Consider the following 20,253-nt stretch of genomic DNA (forward strand, 5'->3'; position numbering starts at 1 on the left):
TCCTCTACCTAGCTTTCTCCTTTGTCCCTCCTTCCACCTTGCCAGGTCCTGATCTTTTCCTCCTTCCCGGTCTCCCTTTCCTCGATCACCCTCCTCCCTCTCCCTGAGCCCTCCCCCATCGGATTAGGCGCGGACCGGGAAGGGTGGGAGTGGTGGGGGAAGCTCTCCCTTTAAGAGGCAGCGTGCAGTGACGAATTGTTGAAATTGCCATTGCAGGATGGCACGCCGCTATAAATTCATTGTCCCACCTCCTCGCATCTTCACAGTGCTGGAGCCGCCCGCCGCAGCCGACTGGGGATGACCGCGGGCGGGAGGACGCGGTAGCGGAAGGGTCCCGGACGCGCCGCCTCGCTGGCTCGCCACAGGCCGCCTCTTGCCTTTTGATTTTAAACATTTTAGGGCTTTTTTTTTTTTTTTTTTTTTTTTTTTTTTTTTTTTTTTTCTTTTCCTCCTGCCTTCGGGTTCCAGCAGAGCCGAGGAAGCCCACGGAATAAGAAAGGAAGTGGGTCGGAGCTTGGAAGCTCCGCAGCCGGCGAGCCCTAGGCTTCGAGGGGGCGGGAGTCAACGCGCACCAGTTGCGGGCGGGGAGCGCGGTCACCCTCCTCACTCTCTTTTCTCATTTGTTTTGATGGTTTGTGCAACGATCTTGTCTGCATTGGGCTTCTCTCCTTTTTCATATTTGGTAGCTCTCCACCGCCTGGCTTTTGCTTTTTGCTCCTCCTCCCCTCCCCCTTTTTATTTTTCTCTCTCCGTCTCTTGGAGCACAATTCCAAACATTTTCCAAACCAACAAAGAAAAAGTTCGCACGCTGGCACCGCGGCCAGGGCAGGCTGGCGGTCTGCTGCGGGTTCCCCCTACCCTCCTCCCCTAGACACTTGACTCAACCTTGCAAGCGAGTGTGTAGAGAGTGTGTGGGTAGGTGGGTGGGAGGGTGAGTCCCCCACCCCCGCCCCTGAAACTTCCATAGCAAATAGCAAACATCCAGCTAGACTCAATCGCGCAGCCCCTCCCGGCGGGCAGCGCACTATGCGGCTCGAGTGGGCGTCCCTGCTGCTGCTGCTGTGCGCGTCCTGCCTGTCCCTGACCGCTGACAGCCCCACCAGGGCACCTGCCCAGGATAAAACAAGGCAGCCTCGGGCTGCTGCAGCGGCCGCCCAGCCGGGCCAGCGGCAGGGGGAGGAGACGCAGGAGCTGGAGCATCGGAACCTCCTGGCCAAGCAGCGCAGGAGCAGCGGGCTGGTGCAGAATATAGACCAGCTCTACTCAGGCGGTGGCAAGGTGGGCTACCTTGTCTACTTGGGCGGCCGGAGGTTCCTGCTGGATCTGGAGAGGGATGACTCAGTGGGCACCACTGGTGGCATCCTTACTGCAGGAGGCGGGCTGAGTGCATCATCTAGCCACCGGGGTCACTGCTTCTACCGGGGCACTGTGGATGGCAGCCCTAGATCCCTAGCTGTCTTTGACCTCTGTGGGGGTCTCGACGGCTTCTTCGCGGTCAAGCACGCTCGCTACACCCTGAAGCCGCTCCTGCGTGGGTCCTGGGCAGAGGCAGAGGCCGGTCGAGTGTACGGGGATGGCTCTTCGCGCGTCCTGCACATCTACACCCGCGAGGGCTTCAGCTTCGAAGCCCTGCCGCCACGCGCCAGCTGTGAGACTCCCGCGTCCCCGCCTAGGCCTCAAGAGCGCCCCTCGGTGCACGGTAGTTCCAGGCGACGCGCAGCTCTGGCCCCGCAGCTCCTAGACCGGTCAGCCTTCTCAGCAGCTGGGGACGCAGGACCTCAGACCTGGTGGAGGCGGAGGCGCCGCTCCATCTCTAGGGCCCGCCAGGTGGAGCTCCTTTTGGTGGCTGACTCCTCCATGGCAAGGATGTACGGCCGGGGCCTGCAGCATTACCTGCTGACCATAGCCTCCATCGCCAACCGGCTGTACAGTCACGCTAGCATCGAGAACCACATCCGCCTGGCCGTGGTGAAGGTGGTGGTGCTGGCTGACAAGGAGAAGAGTCTGGAGGTGAGCAAGAATGCCGCCACGACCCTCAAGAACTTTTGCAAGTGGCAGCATCAGCACAACCAGCTAGGCGATGACCATGAGGAGCACTATGATGCAGCCATCCTCTTCACCCGAGAGGTAAGTGCAGCGGGTGGGTGCCCCATCTGGGATAGGAGGCAAGTGGAAGGGAAAGCCTTGCTGGTGGCTCCGCTTCTACCACAAACCACCTGCCACTCACTCTAGATTTGCTTAACTGCATCCTGCAGGAAACTCAGCCTCCAGCTCCACTCAAGTGTTCCAATTAGCCTCTGCAGTAATTCCTGCTTTAGGTGAGGAGACCTGCTTGGGAGATCAACATTCAACAATGCTAGATGCCATTCCAGTCAGACGGAAGAGTACGGTGTATGAGCACGATTGAGTAGACATGCTCGTGCTTGAGGAAGGTGAACAGTTAAATGGAAAGTGGGAAAAGTAAAATTGCCTTTGAAATCGTGTTTTCTACTTCCCAGTGAAGACAAAAATACTACTTTGTCCAACTTAGTGGGAAGGACTCGAAAGTTGGCAGCCGCTTTTATCTGATTGATGACCTCCCTTGTAAATGTCCTTATGCGAACCCTTCTGCCACACTAGCCCTTTCCAAAGGACTCCTTTCTAATGGGGCTTCCAAATGGGCTTCTGACGTGTCCACCTTGGAATCTGAGTTGCTGAGAAGGAAGGAATGTGGGAGGGCCAGGAGGATGCAGAAGTCCAATCAGCTGGGAGGACAACCCCTCAGGTCCTTGAACAAGGCTTTCTACTAGCGCATCACAAACACCACCCTCCAACCCAGCTGCCAAACAAGGGTCAGGTCCAGTTGGAAGGTTTGAGTTTTGGATGAATGTTTCTGAAGGTCTGGGCAGAGCTTCAGGATGTGGGGAATGAATGTTTTCCAAGGACTTCCCCACGTTAGGGAAGATGGTTACAGAGAAGGAAAGAGATGGGTCATTAGAAACCCAGACATTCTGGGAGGAACAGATCTATTTACACAGTTACCAGACCACCAAGTTAGTGTGACACTTCAGACAAAAAGTAGGAGCTTGCTGGTAGTTGTGAGCCCCAGTGTTCAAATCCACAAAACTGTCTTGGTTGACAGTATCCCCCCCCCCACATTATCCTTATCTTATCTCCTCCCATCCCTGTTGACTCCCTTCTTCCCAACTAGACCCCTTCTACTCTGTGTGTGTGTGTGTGTGTGTGTGTGTGTGTGTGTGTGTGCACGTGTGCTTTCTACAGATGACCACAGCTTCAGTATATGCATGATTGCCATGGCCATCACATACCCAGAAGTCAGCACTTTACCCCTCACATGCCTGGCTGTCACAGTCCTATCCCCCACTCCCAGTGTCACTTGGACCTTGGAGTGTGTGATATACACTCCCTCCCATTCAGAATGAGCAGTCAGCTGTCCTTACTCCTAGCAATTTGATGGGTTGTAAGTCTCTGATTTAAGCCTGGTCCATTGCCAAAATAGAGTTCTCTGCCTAACTTGTGACTCTCATATGCCTGGAAGGGACTGGTGTTTAAAACTCATTCTAGGTGTATGAGATACATCCAGCATCGATGGAGCAACTACAAACTTGTTTTTACTGTGTAAAATACAAATTATAACAAAAGAGCAAGGATAGAAAGTTCAATGGCACGCTACAGAGGCTTTGGGGTACTGAATTTTTCTATTTTTACTAAGACACCCATGGCATGAAGGAAGAAGCACTAATAAATTCAGAAGAGAGAAAAACTTGCAGTTCATGGGGTGGACATAAATGTAGCCCACATGCAAACAAAGACACTAAAGGCAGCATTTAGGGAGAAGTAGGCATCACATCCTTGTGTACAATGGAAAAACTTTCATGTCATTAAGAGATATTCCGGAAGCCATCCTTTAATTGCTTTGCCTAATGTTAGTCTTTGAAATGGTAGAACATTTATTTCATAGGCTGCCCTGTGAAGTTCTGCTGTAAAACTATCCCTTTCTCACTCGGTTTCCAAGTCCCTTTTTTTTAATAAGCAACTTTCCACGTCTGTGTTTCCTTGTGTTGCTATATCATGAGTGCCTGCCAAGAAGGAGGCTTGGGAGAGTTTGTAGAAGGAGGTTCCCTAAAGAAAGAGGAAAAAATACTTTTGTAGGCAGACCACACCAAAAGGCATAGACTGCCAATCATCATAATAGTTTTCTTTAAGTTTTAATACAAAAGTGTAGTTCATAATTCCAAAATTAGCTTTAAGACCCCTCACTCTTTGACCCCCAGCACATACTTTTCCCAGTTATTTCCCAGCTAAAAGGAAACCAGCCAGTGATTCCAAATGGTGTGTATTGCTTTTTCTGTGTTGGTTTTGTACTTGGGTAATTGAAAATCAGTGTTTTCCACTCTGGAAAACACATCACTGTATTTTAACTAGACAAATGCATGATAGATATAAATTCGGTCTTTAAGTTGTTTTTAATTTAAAAGCTCTCAGTTGCGTTCTATTTATGAGGAGGTCATGAGTTAGAGCATGTAAGCAGGCGTCAAAAAGGACCACCTTTGGGAATGGGTTCTTTCTCCCCACCATGAGGGTCTCAGGAATCAAACTCAGGTTCTCGGGCTCTGTGGCAAGTGTCTTTACCCACTTGAACCAGCCATCTTGCCAGCACTAACTTAACTTTACTAAGAACTGCAACAAGATTCTCCAAGCTGGTTTTCACACGGGAAATCCTTTAGTGGAGTTCTCTCTGGCCTCCTTGCCAAGCAGAAGCATACTTAAATAGAGCAAATGCCGTTTGGCTTGTAGTTGATCTCTTACATATTCATCTAACTTCACGAGAATTGAATCTTTGAAAAGCACCGATAATATAAATATATTATTCTAATTTAAAGGAAGACTATTAGGTGGTTAGTGAAACTATTTCGATACCGGACAATGCTCATTTGAAAGTACTCAGCATGCAAAGTAAGTCTCTGCCTAATGTTTCAAAAAGTGGAAACCAAGAAGTCTAGAAGTGAGAAGACCAGGGCTCTGCTGTCCAGTGGAAGTCAGGTAATTTCAGGCTGACCATATGAAAGAAATAACTTTCATAGCTATTTCTTTTCAATGAGAAATACCCGGAGTTGGCACCAGGATTCCATTTTTACAACTCTGTTTTGAATGTAAGATGTGTTGCTTAGCAGCCAGACGCTCAGCCATCAAATTCATGTTTTGATGGGCTCTGAGTTCTGTTCAGATTGTGTGTCCAGATGTCTTCTGCTAAACTGCTTGTTTTTCAGGCGTGAAGCAAATGTGTGAGGAAGTGCTTTTCACTCCTGTTTACTAGCCAGTAACACCTTGAACGCTGTGTCTAGCAGTCAGCAGAAGAGTGTTAATAATTCAACTATCAAGCTAACACATTTCATTGTCAGGGCCATGCACTGGCCTTTAGTTATGTTCTAATTATAGAAACAGCACCCATTATTTTTATGGCACAAAGCCACTTCCATTGTGAATGGCATTCCTGTTGGAATTCACACTGCTTCTGCCACCAAACATTAGAAATCCAGACCTCAGGGGTTTGTTCTTTGCTCGCAGAGTCCTCTCCTCATTTAGACTCTCTCTCTCTCTCTCTCTCTCTCTCTCTCTCTCTCTCTCTCTCTCTCTCTCTTATTATACAATGCATTTTGAAGGCAATCTTGAGCTAATTTTCTAGACCATCCATCCCTCTTTAGAAACAAGCATCTTCCTGATTAATGTCAAAATCAGAGATTCTTTCATATTCCTCTCCCCACATCTGACCAGCAACAATGAACTCTTTACTACTGCATAGACTAAAAACATGGGGTTGATAATGAACCAGCTAAGAGACTGCAATATAAGGTCCATTAATTTTCATTCATTACTAAAGCATGCTTTAATAAGCTATTATACTCTACCTAGTCCCTCTTTTCCCATGCCTATCTTAGGATGCTTTATCTAGGACTCAGAAAATTTCCCTCTACTATTTGGTTCCTTCTTAGGTTGGGCAAGTAATGGACTCCAGGAAACAAATACCTTGAGAGAGAGGGTTGCACTCTTTGTCATGACTTTGCTGACTGGACCACCTAATTCAGTCACATATTGGAGTTCAAAACTACTTTAAGCCGGGCGGTGGTGGCGCACGCCTTTAATCCCAGCACTTGGGAGGCAGAGCCAGGCGGATCTCTGTGAGTTTGAGGCCAGCCTGGTCTCCAAAGCGAGTTCCAGGAAAGGCGCAAAGCTACACAGAGAAACCCTGTCTCGAAAAACCAAAAAAAAAACCAAAACTACTTTAAGCTTCCAGTGACCATTGACAAGGAATTACAACTACAACTCCATCCTAAAAGAGATTTCATAATCCAGAAATGAGGAAAGTGGTCACAGATTAAGCAACTCTAGCTTGTCATTTATGACAAAGGTATGAGAAATATTTTTGAAAAACCTGAGCTATAAAACAACAATATACAACAAGACAAAAGGTAGATTGCCTCATAGTGGGCACATCTACTGTGGGGAGACACTCTGTTTGGGAGATGAAAGCAACAAGATGGAAAATGCCTGCTTGCCCTCAGCAGGCTTTTCAGGAGCAGAGAGAAAGAGATGCATGAATAAATCACTCTTATATCAGGAAAACCGATAGGCTCTCACCATGGATAAACAAACTCTGTGACAGGGAAGAGAAGCAAAACACTGATTCTTCCTAGGTGGCATTATCCAGATCTCTTTGCAAATATACAATTGCATTGTTTTCAATGGATGGATTGATTTGGATTCAGCTACCTATTAACTGAACATTTCTTAAGTACTTTCTGTAGTGTGAATCATTTTATCCCTAAACAACTGAACAATCAGCCACCATCATGTTGTTTTGTTTTGCAAGTAGAAACATACATTTGAAGAGAAACACAGATAATCTAAGGACATAGACCTGTCCGTTGTTCTTCAAGCATGTGATTAACTTATCCAAATACTCAATCAACAATTATCATTATGGTCAGAGATACATAGAGGTTTAAAAAGTCACCACTTCCTAAAAATCTGTTCCAGAAAATACAATATTGATACTGAGTAGGTATACCATGAGAACTTCTGGTAGATATGATTGTCAAATGTCACAGGCAGAGATGAGGTTTTAGAATTCAGTTTTGGATAAGGCAGTGTTAGCCAGACACATGTCCAGGAGGTAACATAGCAGACACACCACACTTCCACATGCCATGCATAGCCAGAGGCAGTGTGGAGAGTTGGTGAAATGTACGGAGGTGCTATAAGAAGACAGGGAACAGGTTGATTGAATGATTATTAAGTAAAGAAAGAAATGACAACCAGATTACTGGAAAAATCATATATTCATATATTATGGGTATTAGTTTGCTAGTACTGCAAAAACAAAATAACAAAGGAGAGACAAATCTAACAACAAAGAGAAATTCTTCTTCTGTTCTGGAGACTAGAAAGTTCAAGATCAAAGATCATCCTGGTACACCTTCTGATAAGACATCTCTGGTTCATAGGAGTCCATCTTCTTCCTGTGTGTTTACCTTGTCGTTCTTCTTTCTCTATATGTGTCAGAGAGAGGAGGTGTGGCAGGGAAAGAGGATAGAAGGGATGGGAACAGAAAGAAAGGAGAGCAGAGGAAAGAGGTCCTGAAGAGCTCTGTATTATATGAGCTGAGTTACATCCTTGTGAAGTTATAGGCCCTTTCTCCAAATACAATCACACTGGAATACTGGGAATTGGGCTAATGAATTTAGGGATGATACATTCAGGTAATAACATCATGCTACAACATTTTTCACTGTGAACTAATTGCAGTGGATATCAACAGAAAGAACATTAGTGGAGGAGGTATATGAGGAGTGCTATAAAATGATCCCTGTGTCCTAATTGGCTGGCTGGCTCCTGTGGGCATAGTGGTGTTAGGGACTGAAAAGTGTGGGTCAAGAAAGATTTTTTAAAGATTACAAATGTGGGCATGTTAAGCTTTTCTATTAGATAGAATATTTTAGCTTATTGTTTGGGGGCCAAAACACAAATGAGCTGTGCAGGAAATAGTTGCCAGGATAGGGCATGAAGAAGGTCAAGCTATATTATGTAGAGTTTTAGATGCCAAGCTGTGACCAATATGGAGGAATAAATTGTAGATGTAACCATCTTTTTAAATAAGAAACACAGAGCCGATTCAGAGATGAAAGACAAGAGGTCAGAGCAATAGCTAAGAGCTGAGATTAAAAACCTTACCCTTCACTGCTGCTGCTGTCCTACCTCTCCGCAAGAGACCTACTTCCTGTGTGTTTGTGCTTTTTATTGACTTTCTATTCTGCCTTCTTATTGGTTGTAAACCCAACCACCTGACCTCCTGGTCACTGCCCGTCTGTACAGACCTCCAGGTCTTCTATGGTTAGTATTGAGATTAAAGGCGTGTGTCTCCATGCTGGCTGTATCCTTGAACACACAGAGATCCACCTAGCTCTGCCTCCCAAGAGCTGGGATTAAGGCGTGCACTACCACCTCCCAGTTTCTGCTATGACTTGCTATTAGCTCTGATCCCCAGGCAACTTTATTTATTAACATACAAATAAAATCACATTTCAGTACAAATAAAATATCACCATAATAAATGAATCTTATATGATCCATACTCTAAGAAGTTAACTGATAACAATATATAGATATGGAAATTGTAGATGACAAAAGGATCAGTTGGAAATCTCGGGTGGTAATCCAGGTAGGAAGGGATAATGGAAAACATGAGAAATAAAGGTCAATTATCTTGACTTACACAGTTAGACATCATTTATGAGTGTGTGAGAGAAAGGGGGAAGAAGAGAGAGACAGAAGAGAGAAGCTATTTCAGAAAATTTCTTATCTCTCACATCCATTTTCTTGTTTTCTCGAACATCTCCCACAGAACATTTTGTCTATTTTCTATGGAAGTAATTGTTTAGCTTCATCAACACACCATGCATGAGGACCACCACGGCAGCTTTATATTTGTTATAGGAAAATGAAATTCATTTGATTAAGTGAAGGCTGTGATTGCAAATGATAATGTTGATGTCAAGAATAGGATAGTTATTTAACAATAGCATGCTGTGGAGTGCAGGGAGTGCAATGTTTGGCTATAATTAATATTCAGCTTCACTGTGCTGAAGCTAAAGACTCAGGCTAAAGGCTTATCTCCCCTGAGCTTTAATTTTTTCATCTATATTTCAGATGTTTTAAGTTAATACCAACACAGGTGTAGCTGGATAGAGTCCTTGCATGAAGAGCCTTTGTCTCAAAGTTCATAAATTGTTTCCAAAATGTGTCTTACAAATAGATTTGGAATCTAAAAGTAATCCTCCTTACATTCATCATCTTTAACGGCCTGGTTCCTATCACCAAGGACTGGTCCAAGTACCTGTTCCCCTTACACTATAATTTGTTGTGTCTCTTCTTCCCTGTTTCCTATCTCCTCACCTCAAACTTATTAGAATGATTGTCTGCTCTTAAAATTCTTTGTTCAGATTGTTCTTCCAGACTCCCTGTTAGTCCACTACAAACTCGTGGAAATCTAGTCTCAACAAATGCCATGTAAGGTCATTTCCAAGTCAGAGGTTACTTTCCTGAGTCCCACCTTGGTAGGATGCCTTTCTTCTCAGAACATCATACCCAGCGCAAGTGTTTCCAATCCTGTGAAAACCTTTACTGATTGCCGCAAGGAGGGTCCATTCACCACTCTGTGTACTCACAACTATCTGCTCATCACATGTCAGTTTGCTTCCTCACAACACTTCTGTCTTGATCACTCACTAAGTTATCACATTTCTTAAGACCCAGTATTAGAACTTTTTCACTAGAGTGGCAGAAATTAGCATAAGAGCTAAGTTTTTGTAGGTACATAGTTATCATTATAGAAATGAATATGCTTGGATCCTTTAGCCCCTAGTCCCATTGAACTCTGTCACATTTGGAACCCCTTAGTCGTACAGATGCCTGCTTAGAAATGTATAATGCAGGTCACCCTGACGATTGACTTAACATTTCAAATTAATATAATCTCTGTTTAGATATAAAAATAAGATACTGTTATTGGAGAATGATGTATAGGTAGCTATAAAGGAAAATGATGCCTCAAGAATCAGATCTATGGTATGCAGTGATGGTAGATAACAGAAACTTGATTTGATCCATGCCTTCTGTTTGCATATGTGGAACTGTTACACAGAACTCATTAATATGTACAATTGGTACTTGTTAATCAGGGATAAAAATCCATAAGACAAACTATATGTACAAATATAAGTATATATGTATGTGTATGATACTTCTGATTAAAATATAGGTCCTAGTGTTAATTCTTTCATCACTAGTCTCTTTTCAGTAAAATTGTGTAGAAAGAAGAGTGGGCATCCCAAACATTATGATTTCTCACCCTTGCTTTGAACTCCACTGCTAGCCTTCCCAGGAGCTAATACTGTATAAAGTGTTCTTCTTCGACCTAAGTGGCTGCTACTGCTGCCCTTAGGAAGGTATCTGCCCTTATCCAAATTTATTTTTCCTCAAAGTCCTTATCTCAACAAAATTTTTACTTCATGGGAAAACAATCTCTCAATCAAGACCAGAAATTCTCCCACCCACTTCTGTGACATTCTTGCTTGGATAGCAATGTCCGCTTGGTGCTGGGCTCCTTTCCCCATCCGGGACTAAGCATGGGTGCTTTCCAAGCTCCCCTCTGAGCACTGAAGCTCTAGGTGGCATGCTTTGATGCCTCCCCATCCCCTTCTCCATCTCCACAAGTAGGTCTGAGGCACTAGTAGTATTTCTGAATGGCATGAAAAGTCACAAAGTCCCCATATTCACGGTATCTGTGATAGTAACAGGGCTAATGGCTTCCTTGTGGAAAGTTTTTGGTCCTGAAGACTATCTCAGATATATCTTGAAGTTAAATCCACTGTCTCTGTCCTGTAGCCTGGCCAAAACCATACCATGGGACCACAGTTAACTCCCCTCAAATTGTCAGAACATTTATATTTCGCTCAGTCTTTCTTCCACTGTATCATTCAATACTCAATGGTAATAAGGTATTGATTCTACACAGATAACTACTGCCAGAAAAACAAATACATTATTTGCCTTCTAATGGGTGCTGAGTAAGCAGCAAAGCACTTGCCAGCATGTTTAATTCACTTACCTCTTTAAAAGATTCTGGATTGCCTTCTGTAGTGTCTCCTACCCCCAGTTCTAGAACACATCTCAATGTATATGCTATAATGTGTATACATTAATATGTGATCACCCCAGTACTATCTCTACCCCTCCTCTGAATTTTAAAAACCCTATAAACTTGAAAGCTAACATATAAATTCTGTTGTAAAGGGTCACCAGAAAACAAAAAAAATATGGATGCAATATGCTATATTAATAATTTGACATAGAGTCTTTCACACCTTAAGAAGAACAATGCCTTGCAATGTTCATATTTTTTTTGTACATCTTGAGGGTGAAACTGCACTAATGGTGTTTGAAATTGCATGAGAGACATGGAAAGTTTTCCAGTTTATAATTACAGCTGTAGAAGTATAATGGTGTGGCTCTATAGTCAAGGGGCTTAATCAGTATGGTTAAAAAATAACAAGTGCTTCTGTTCATAATTTAGTCACATGCACAGTTTCCATGGCAAAAGGCCAAATGCATTTAATGCAATTCAGAGAAAACAAGGAGGGTTGATGGCCTCTAATGAGCAATTGATTAGCAGTAAACAGAGATAATAAGATTCCGGTTTCCACTCCACTGGGAACAGGAAGGCCATTTCCTTTTACACTGACTCCAAGCTGCTTAGTGACACCAGGGGTGGAAGTCAGGTCCTGGATTTTACTATTTGAAGATAATCAACTCCAAATTATGATGATAAACATAAATCTTGGTTTAAAAACACATTTGCATGTAAAAATAACCTACTGTGTGTAAGGATTCAACTATAACGGGGATCTGGTCCTAAAATTGCTAAAACGATGAAAGGGGGGATTAAAAATGTGTTATACTATGTTATTATCCCAAATGGTAATTATTATGCAAAAGACTACTCAAATTTCAATTTTTAAAACTACTTATTTGTTCTTAGCAGCTGTAATTTGGGATCTCATGGGATGACATAGAAGGATACCCAGGGAAGCTTAGGGGGTATCATTGGCATGAGGTTACGACTCACAAAAGTTTCTTATTGGCCAGTGGGTAGCTCAATACAACTAAAAGTCACAATATAAACAGCACAAGAAGGACTTGAAAACAGAGAAGCAAAGAGAAGAGAAGAGAATTCGGTATAGCTTTTAAGTATTTCTCACCTTTGTTGGACTTCTATACAGCAAAATAGAGAGGAATGAGGAGTACCTGTTGGCACTGAATCTGTACATTGGATGTATGGAAATACCGCCTTACACCTGTATGCCTGAAGGCTGCTGAGGTCCTACCAGCAGGCAGCATCATAAAAATATATGAGGACCATTACATTGAGTCTGACTGTATCTCACTATTCAATTTAATGAAGCAAATGTTAGTTGAGTCCCTACTGTAAGATATACATTGTGAACAGATGACAGCTATAATAGAAACAACACTTCTTTCCAAAACTAATACTTTAAATTCCCTTCTAGGGTTGGTTGTGAACTTATGGCTTACTTAGGAATGCTATATTGTTCTTTGGGTTGCAAATACATATGTTGAATTTTAATGAAACTAATAAGTATGCACAAGAAATTTTATGCCTATTTAATAATTAAATTAACATTTAAAGAGAATGTTATTAGAAATTGGACATGTCAAAACTTGTAGCTTCTATTATCCTCTTTAAGTTTAATTTCTTTAGTGTCTTGTTGATGGTTTTTTAACTGACTTTTTAAAAATCAGTATAATATGATAATTTTTGCTTTTGAGAATCTCTTAAAAGCTATGGAATATCATAAGAATAAAATGAATACACTCATATCTACATATACAACATATTTGTATCCCACATGTTGTCTCGTGTGTGACCAGGTTGAGACACACTATACTAAAAGCTATGAGCAAAATGGCTCAGTGGGTAAAGGTATGCTTGCCACCAATTTTGACAAACTGAGTTTGATCTCCTGAACTCATATTGTGAAAGTGGAAACCTGACTCCCACAAGCTGTCCTTTGACCCCCATACATGTACTGTGGCACACATATGTTCACACACCCAATAAATAAGTGTAAAATGATTGAAAAGCTATGCGCGACCCTACATATGTTTCTGAAGACAGCGTATGGAATTACAATTCAATTGAGAAATTCAAAACTGATCTTTCAAGTAATAATGGACAGGTGGAAATTTTATTTTTCTATCTAATTAGACATATAGGTTCAAGTTCAGTTTGTTTCCTATATAAATGACTGAATATATGTATACACACAAACATATGTATAAACACAAGTATCTTAGTAATATATTCTATCACAAGTATGTGGTTATAGATGGACTCTAATAGAAAACAAATTATTCAGACTCTCTTCCAAGAAGTTCAGCCTGAATTTAGTTGAGAATATTAGGCTTTCCTATTTTGAGCACGTCTAACCCTTGACATTTGTGTGTGTACTACAGCTTTAAGGTTTTAGGGTTTGGATTGTAATGGACAAGTTGTAATAATGACACCTTCTAAAATATCATTGAATTTCTTTATCCTTCTGTGCTTCTGGATTGCAAAGTAGCTCAGAAGAGTTTCTGCTTTGAATTTGTCTTTGGAAGGTTTCCAGCACTGAGCAGATGACACCATAAACATATCTCAGTCTTGCCATTCAGGGTGAGCAAGTGGCTGTCCATGGTGGCTCCTTCTGGAGGTAAATTGATTTTAATGATTTCTTTCTTTCTCCTGGGCAGGATTTATGTGGGCATCATTCATGTGACACCCTGGGAATGGCAGACGTTGGGACCATATGTTCTCCGGAGCGCAGCTGTGCCGTGATTGAAGACGATGGCCTCCACGCAGCTTTCACTGTGGCTCATGAAATTGGTATGCAGCGCCTTTTCTCTTCCCTCGCCAAATCAAACACTTGTAACAGCTGCAACAGGACCCAAAATACTTGGCAATTAATTCCAGATTTCTTCTGTTTCAGATGTACCATTGGGTATTACGTTTGTTTATATTTGAACTTTCAGGGTTAACTTAATGCGGGAAAAGGAAGGCAAAGTCAGCAACACAGTAGATGTTTCCTTTTGACAGTGTCATTTAAAAGTTAAGGGGAAACTTGCTACTGTCTTTTTTTCCCTCTCTTTTTAAGCATCCCTAAATGACTTCTAGACAGAATTTGTCACAGTCGCCTATGGAATGCAGAGGCGTCCCTTTTAGAAGTTACTCATGACAGTGTTGACTCATCCAGGGATAATCAGTTTGCACAGAAGTTTAACATGTTTTGCCCCATCATGAGTGATAATAGTAGGTTCCTGTCAAAGGGAATCAGTAGCTTGTGGTAAATATTCCCATCTCCTTCCCAGTAGCGAGGCAGCTGGAGCCAAGCTGGCTCTCAGCATAGTTTACTTTATAATGTCACATATTCAATTCTCTTAGTATACCAAATATTTCTAAACCCTACAACTGTGAATTCAAGGCAGAGGTAAACAGTTAAACTATATCCCTGGGATAAGGAAAACTAAGCACTGACCTAGGAGACTGGTGTACAAGAAACTGCTTAGTACTTAAGGACAAAATGTTATAATCAGATACATGTAACTTTGTGTCTTACTGAAGTAATAGCCCCCTTGTGTCAAATTACTCTTTGAGACTCTGCCTTCATTTCTGAAATATAATAACAGCCCTATCTTATATGGAATTGTTTTAGGAACCAAATTGGTGGAGCGTAGATATTGGGTATTACTTATGTTCACATCAACATACTTCACTTTTCTTAGTTAAATATTTCATTCCCTTTCTTAATTTATGCACAACTTCTTTGCATCTTTGTTTGTGGTGCAAGGCATCATTCAATCGTTTTTACATGTAGGATTTTTCAATATTTTATTTAAAAGATTTAGTTTGTTAAAGCTACAGTCATAACTATTAAATGGAAATTAAAATTTCTACTTCACATTCCTAGAGATCTATGTGTTTTCACAAGGTGCCGATTGCTAACCACATTCCTTTGAGGAGTAGAATAATGTCTAGTGAAAGGGACAATTTTGTAAATCCAAATATGATGGCAGTTGAACACAATTAAGTAGTTACATTTCAACTATTGTATTTCAAGTATTGATCCTGAGATATTGATGTACTGACAATCTCCTTGACATCAAACATGAATCTTGGATATAAAAAGCATTCTCACAGCATCATTGATATTAATTTGGTCCAAAACATTTTTGAGCATCTTTCACTTAAAGCAAAGTGCTGAGATGAAGTCCAGCCCCTTTCAGTTGCCTGTGGAATCTTACTCATTGAGGTCATTTAGACACCTTGATCATCTGTGCTGTCCCTCTATGGTCAACCAATAATGAGCTACTGCAGATCACACATTCTTGAAGGAAAAGCTACTGCTTCCTTCTGACCTCCTCTCCTGTGGTGATCTTTATACAGAGTGACAGCTTTGGCAGGTTTCACTACAAGAGAAATGCTGAGCTATCTACATAGTCTCTTCATTGTTTCTTTTGACTCTCATGCCACACCACCTGGATTAGAGTGTTTAAGTCTGGCAAGGTCACATTCCCAGTCCTCCTAAATTCTTCAACAAGGGCTCTGTGTTACACAGGCTGAAGAAGCAGTAAGAAGTACGGAACCAGACAAGCCAAACAAGACAGTTAGGCATGACTGTATGGAACAACATGGGAGCATAGTGAGCTCCTATATCCAGAGTCAAACCTATGTCTTTGTATATGATTACATCCTGGTGTCTCCCTGAATTTCTTAGTTGAGTTGTCTCTCTTTACTGCATTATAACTCTATTATATCCCTGTGATTCATTTTTCATTTAAATATTGCCTGCTTAATTTTCGTTTCTATATAGCAAATGGTCTAAAGAGATATTTAAGGTCCAAGGGGAAAAAAGATATGGATTTGATTCCTTTTTCATTAAAAACATCTTTTATTAACTTCATTTAATTGCTCTCTTATTTTAATGTTGCCTAAATATTATAAGGATGTGCTCTAAAATGTGAGTCCTAAAATTTTTAGAAACAATAACTTTACCTAAGATTTTTATCTCTGCAGATGATCAGAGCCTTGTCTCTCAAGCATCTTGACCTTAACTCACTGACCTGTTCAAAGTGTTTATTTCTTCATTGTTATATGAACTGTCAGCTCAATCTAAGCTAACAATGGGTTGGATTTTAATTCTAATCTATTCTTAGATAGCTTCTTCCTCATCTTTCATTATGTATTTGCTACTTTTTAGACTTGGAAATTATATAAACAGTCTATGTAGTTATAAAAATAACATCTTCAAGCAGTGGATTTCAAGTATTTAGAATCTGCTTGAATCTCATTCCAAAATGTGCAGTTTCCTTCATTCCAAACAAATACTGTCAATGTGTTACTGCACTCAAAACACAACCTGGAAGGAAATATCCAGGACTCTAGCATAGACTGTCTACTTTTTTTCTATAAGAAGTAAAGGAATATATTTGATTAAGAATAGTTTATATTAACTGACATGAGGTCCCATAGAGTGTCAAATGCTTTCTTTTGCTGTATAAAGTGGTTTCAAACAGAGGGTCCAGTTTATTTTATGCACAAAGAAAACAAAATGTCCTTCCTCCTTCCCCCCAATATTCTGCAGTTTAAAAAAAATAAATTGAAAATTAACACATAAGATAAATTAAAGAGTTGGTGGACATGATGGCACATTGACACTGCTAACACTGGAAAGGCTGACACAGGAGGATCATGAGTTCCAAGCTAGCCTGGGTTACATAGTGAGACTCTGCCACAAAAAAGAAAAAGAAAAATAGAGACAAACCATAGAAACCCTATGGTGTTAAACTGCAAGTCTTGGAACGGCATAAATTAGATTAAGAGTTCTGAAAAGTTCCTCTTGCTTGCTTTACCTGTTAGCTGGGACTCTTCTGTCATCCTGCTAATCCATTCACTCTCAAAATCAAATGAACAATGAAATGCAAGATGTTGACTGTACGCAGTCACCTGATGTCAGTAGAGACTACAGGCTTCTGCAAGAGCAATGTCAATTAATGTGGACAACACCCATAGGATGTTTTAAATTGCCTTCTGCTTTCTAGGCTGTGCACAGTAAATACTGACTCAATTGCTAGAGCATTTCAAAACGTTGCTTCAAATCATCCATGTGCTGTGGGTGGAGGCAGGAATGTGTTTACAGCTATTTTACAATCCAAAGGAGAATGGCAGAAAGTTTTCAAGTTGATGTAAGTTTACGTTCTGAGTTTATGATTTTTAACTTGTCAAGCTTTTACTATAGACTTGTAATAATAAAGATTTCACTTGCTGCACATATGGTCATTAAAAACAATCAGTTTACTGATGTTGAGCCAGCTTCTAATATACTAAGAGGAACAATAGGATTTTATTAAGATTAATGAAAGCCATGATTTCCAAGTACACGAAAGGTTTGTGTTATAGTAGTTAATTATAAAATGTGTTATGTGAATTTCTGCACCAAGAAAGACTGAAATGTGTTTCCTAAGTTAAAACTAGGCAACTTTAAAGAGCATGACCAAATCCTCAGCCAGACTTAGGAAGTGGTTGAGACACAACTGGGGACTGCCTGTATTTTGCTGTGGTTAGAGGCTGCTCTGGTTGTGCTGATCAGTGTGTGACGCTGCCCGGTAGATGATTAGATTAAACAAGTCTATGTTTTGAAAAACTGCAGGGCTCCCCTCCCCCAAAAACTTGGTAGACCAAAAGCAAGTCCACAGACTCAGATGTTCAACTGGCGAGGCAAACGAGACGTGAAGTGAGAGGAAAGCTGGGATTCAACTTGTTATTTATCCTCAGACCTGTCACTTTAATCAACACAAACTAGGCGTATTTCCTGTCAAACTTGAATCAGTACCTCACCGTGTCTTTCTTGGACTGGGGATGAAAGGTAGAAATAGGTATGGGTTACATGTCTCAAGAACTGTGAGATTTAATGTTTATTATGACTTTAAAAATAAATTTTATCCCAATCCATGTTTCTCTAGGGAAAGCCTATTGATTTTTTTTTTCTTTTTGCCACACAGGTTGACACCAGCTAGTTGAACATGGCATTATAAAGTAGATTGCAGCCATAATATGTGGTTTGTTTCTCTTTTTAAATTAAGAAATTGTTCTCTCCCTCTCAGTTCAAGGTACTCAGTGGTATTAAATTTTATTGCAAATACTGACAGTTAGAGAGATAGCTCCTTGGTAAAGAGCTTGCTTGTAAACACAAAAACATTAGTTCAATACCTAGAATCCACATTAAAACAAAAAACAAAACAAACATAAAAAAACAGAACCAGACATTGTTGTACATACTTATAATCCCAGTCCTGGTGAGGCAGAGACGGGTGTAGCCCCAGCTCTTACTAGCCAGTTAACCCAGTTCTCTTGGAGCATTTCAGCCCAGTGACAAACAAGGTACCAAAAAAAAATTTTTAAGGTAGATTGTGCCTGAGGAACATCAGAACATCTTCTAATCTTTCCCAGGCACATGCACACATACATCACCATACATAATGTGAGCACACAACACACACAAACATGCACACAGGCACACCATGAAGTAAATACTATCATGAGGCACCCAGAAGAAGAGGAAGCTAACATACAAAGAAATTTCTACATCTGTCTAAGATCCATAACTAGAAAATTCCAAGGGTCACAATGCAACTCTTCTGGTTCCAGAATCCAAGATTTTAATAGTATTGTATAATGGGGTTTTAAAGGTTATTAGGTGTGAAATTGGTTTAAAAGGACAGATCATCATACAGTGAAAGAATTCTTTTTTTTCTCTTCTTAAATTACATACTCAATACGACATTAAGCATTTTTACTTAGTGTTTTTTAACGAAATGCTTCTGAGTGTTATCACCTCTACATAAAGGTTTGTGTTAGGAAGAGTATGCCCCTCATGATTATTGGAGGTCATGATTCCTCTCTGTGGTGGTTCTAGATTCTATCCCCTGTGAGCTGTTGACTCACTTTTCAACCCCTGGCCAGACCTTCTTGCACCTCCATAATCCCAGCTGGAAAATTAGGTAAATGAAAAACATGACCTCATTAAGAAACAGATGCCTCTTCTGAGCTGCACTTTCCCAAGTAAACACATTACAGTGCTTCTTGGGACATTTTTGTAGGATGTGGTGCTATGTCCCTTTGACTATTGGTTAGTTTGGGATCAGGAGACAAGAACTTGAAATTCTGTGTAATTTGCAGACCAAAGTTTAGCAAAACACTCCATTTCCTTCCTGAGGTCAGTGTTGCCCAGTAATACCTGAGTCGAATGAGAAGCTAAGCTAGCAGTTCCCTTGAGTGTAATGTGTCTTGGCTGGGGATGTGGCAAAGCTGCTGTAGCTTTCCCTGCATTTATGATGTTCTGAGTTCCATCTCCAGTGCTGAATAAAGCAAGAGAGGGAGCACACACCTATGATCCAGGCTTCAGGGGGCAGATGAGTGAGGATCAGAAGTTCAAGGTCACCCTTAGAAATGGATAAAGTTTAATGCCAGCCTAGGATAATTACAACCTGTCTTTAAAAAAATACAGAAGTTTGTCATTCCCTGGGTGCATATTTTTCTAACTGCAGATTCACTAGACGAGAAAGTGAGAGCATCCTCAAATGTATATTTGGAATATCAAAAATGAAAGTCGTTGAATAAGTTATCACCCATTTGCCAGTTTATAAAGAAGGTTATCAACAAAAATGCTCAAAGCAGTTTTCTTTTTGGTGTTTTGTGTGTCTACTGATTACAAATATTACTGGCTCTAAATAAAAATGCAAATGTTTCCCTTATGCAAGGTTTGGGTCTTTAATGTAACCCCCTAAGTGTGAATGGCCACTTCTAAGTCCATCTCCACCTCTTGTTCATTAGTTTGGGTACCCTATTGGACTAAGGGAGCTTCCTCAAAAATACTTTATCATTCTAAATTACCTTGAAGCCACCCTACTCTTTCATTCCTACATTCTGACTCCTAAGAGAGAAATGCATCTCCACAGCCCCAAGGAAAAGGATGGCCTTTCTCCATTGGTCTGTGGACCCCATGCCCTTTGACCGCTAATACCTTACCCCTGCACTAATTTCACTGCCCTCTTGCTCCAAAAAGCTCCTCAGAAAATACA

The 20,253-nt window shown here is 41.2% G+C and overlaps 1 protein-coding gene across 1 annotated transcript in view; it reads left to right on the forward strand.

Annotated features, from left to right (window-relative positions):
- Nucleotides 1–449: 449 nt before the first annotated feature.
- Adamts5 (ADAM metallopeptidase with thrombospondin type 1 motif 5) overlaps nt 450–20,253 on the forward strand; it is a 41,243-nt gene continuing 21,439 nt past the window's right edge. Inside the window, exons 1-2 of the mRNA XM_059277360.1 lie at nt 450–2,127; nt 13,870–14,002. Coding sequence (XP_059133343.1) covers nt 1,027–2,127; nt 13,870–14,002 — 1,234 coding nt within the window. The 5' untranslated portion in view covers nt 450–1,026. The remainder of the gene's footprint in view (nt 2,128–13,869; nt 14,003–20,253) is intronic.

The sequence above is a fragment of the Peromyscus eremicus genome, chromosome 12 (assembly GCF_949786415.1).
Source record: "Peromyscus eremicus chromosome 12, PerEre_H2_v1, whole genome shotgun sequence".
Lineage (NCBI taxonomy): Eukaryota > Metazoa > Chordata > Mammalia > Rodentia > Cricetidae > Peromyscus > Peromyscus eremicus.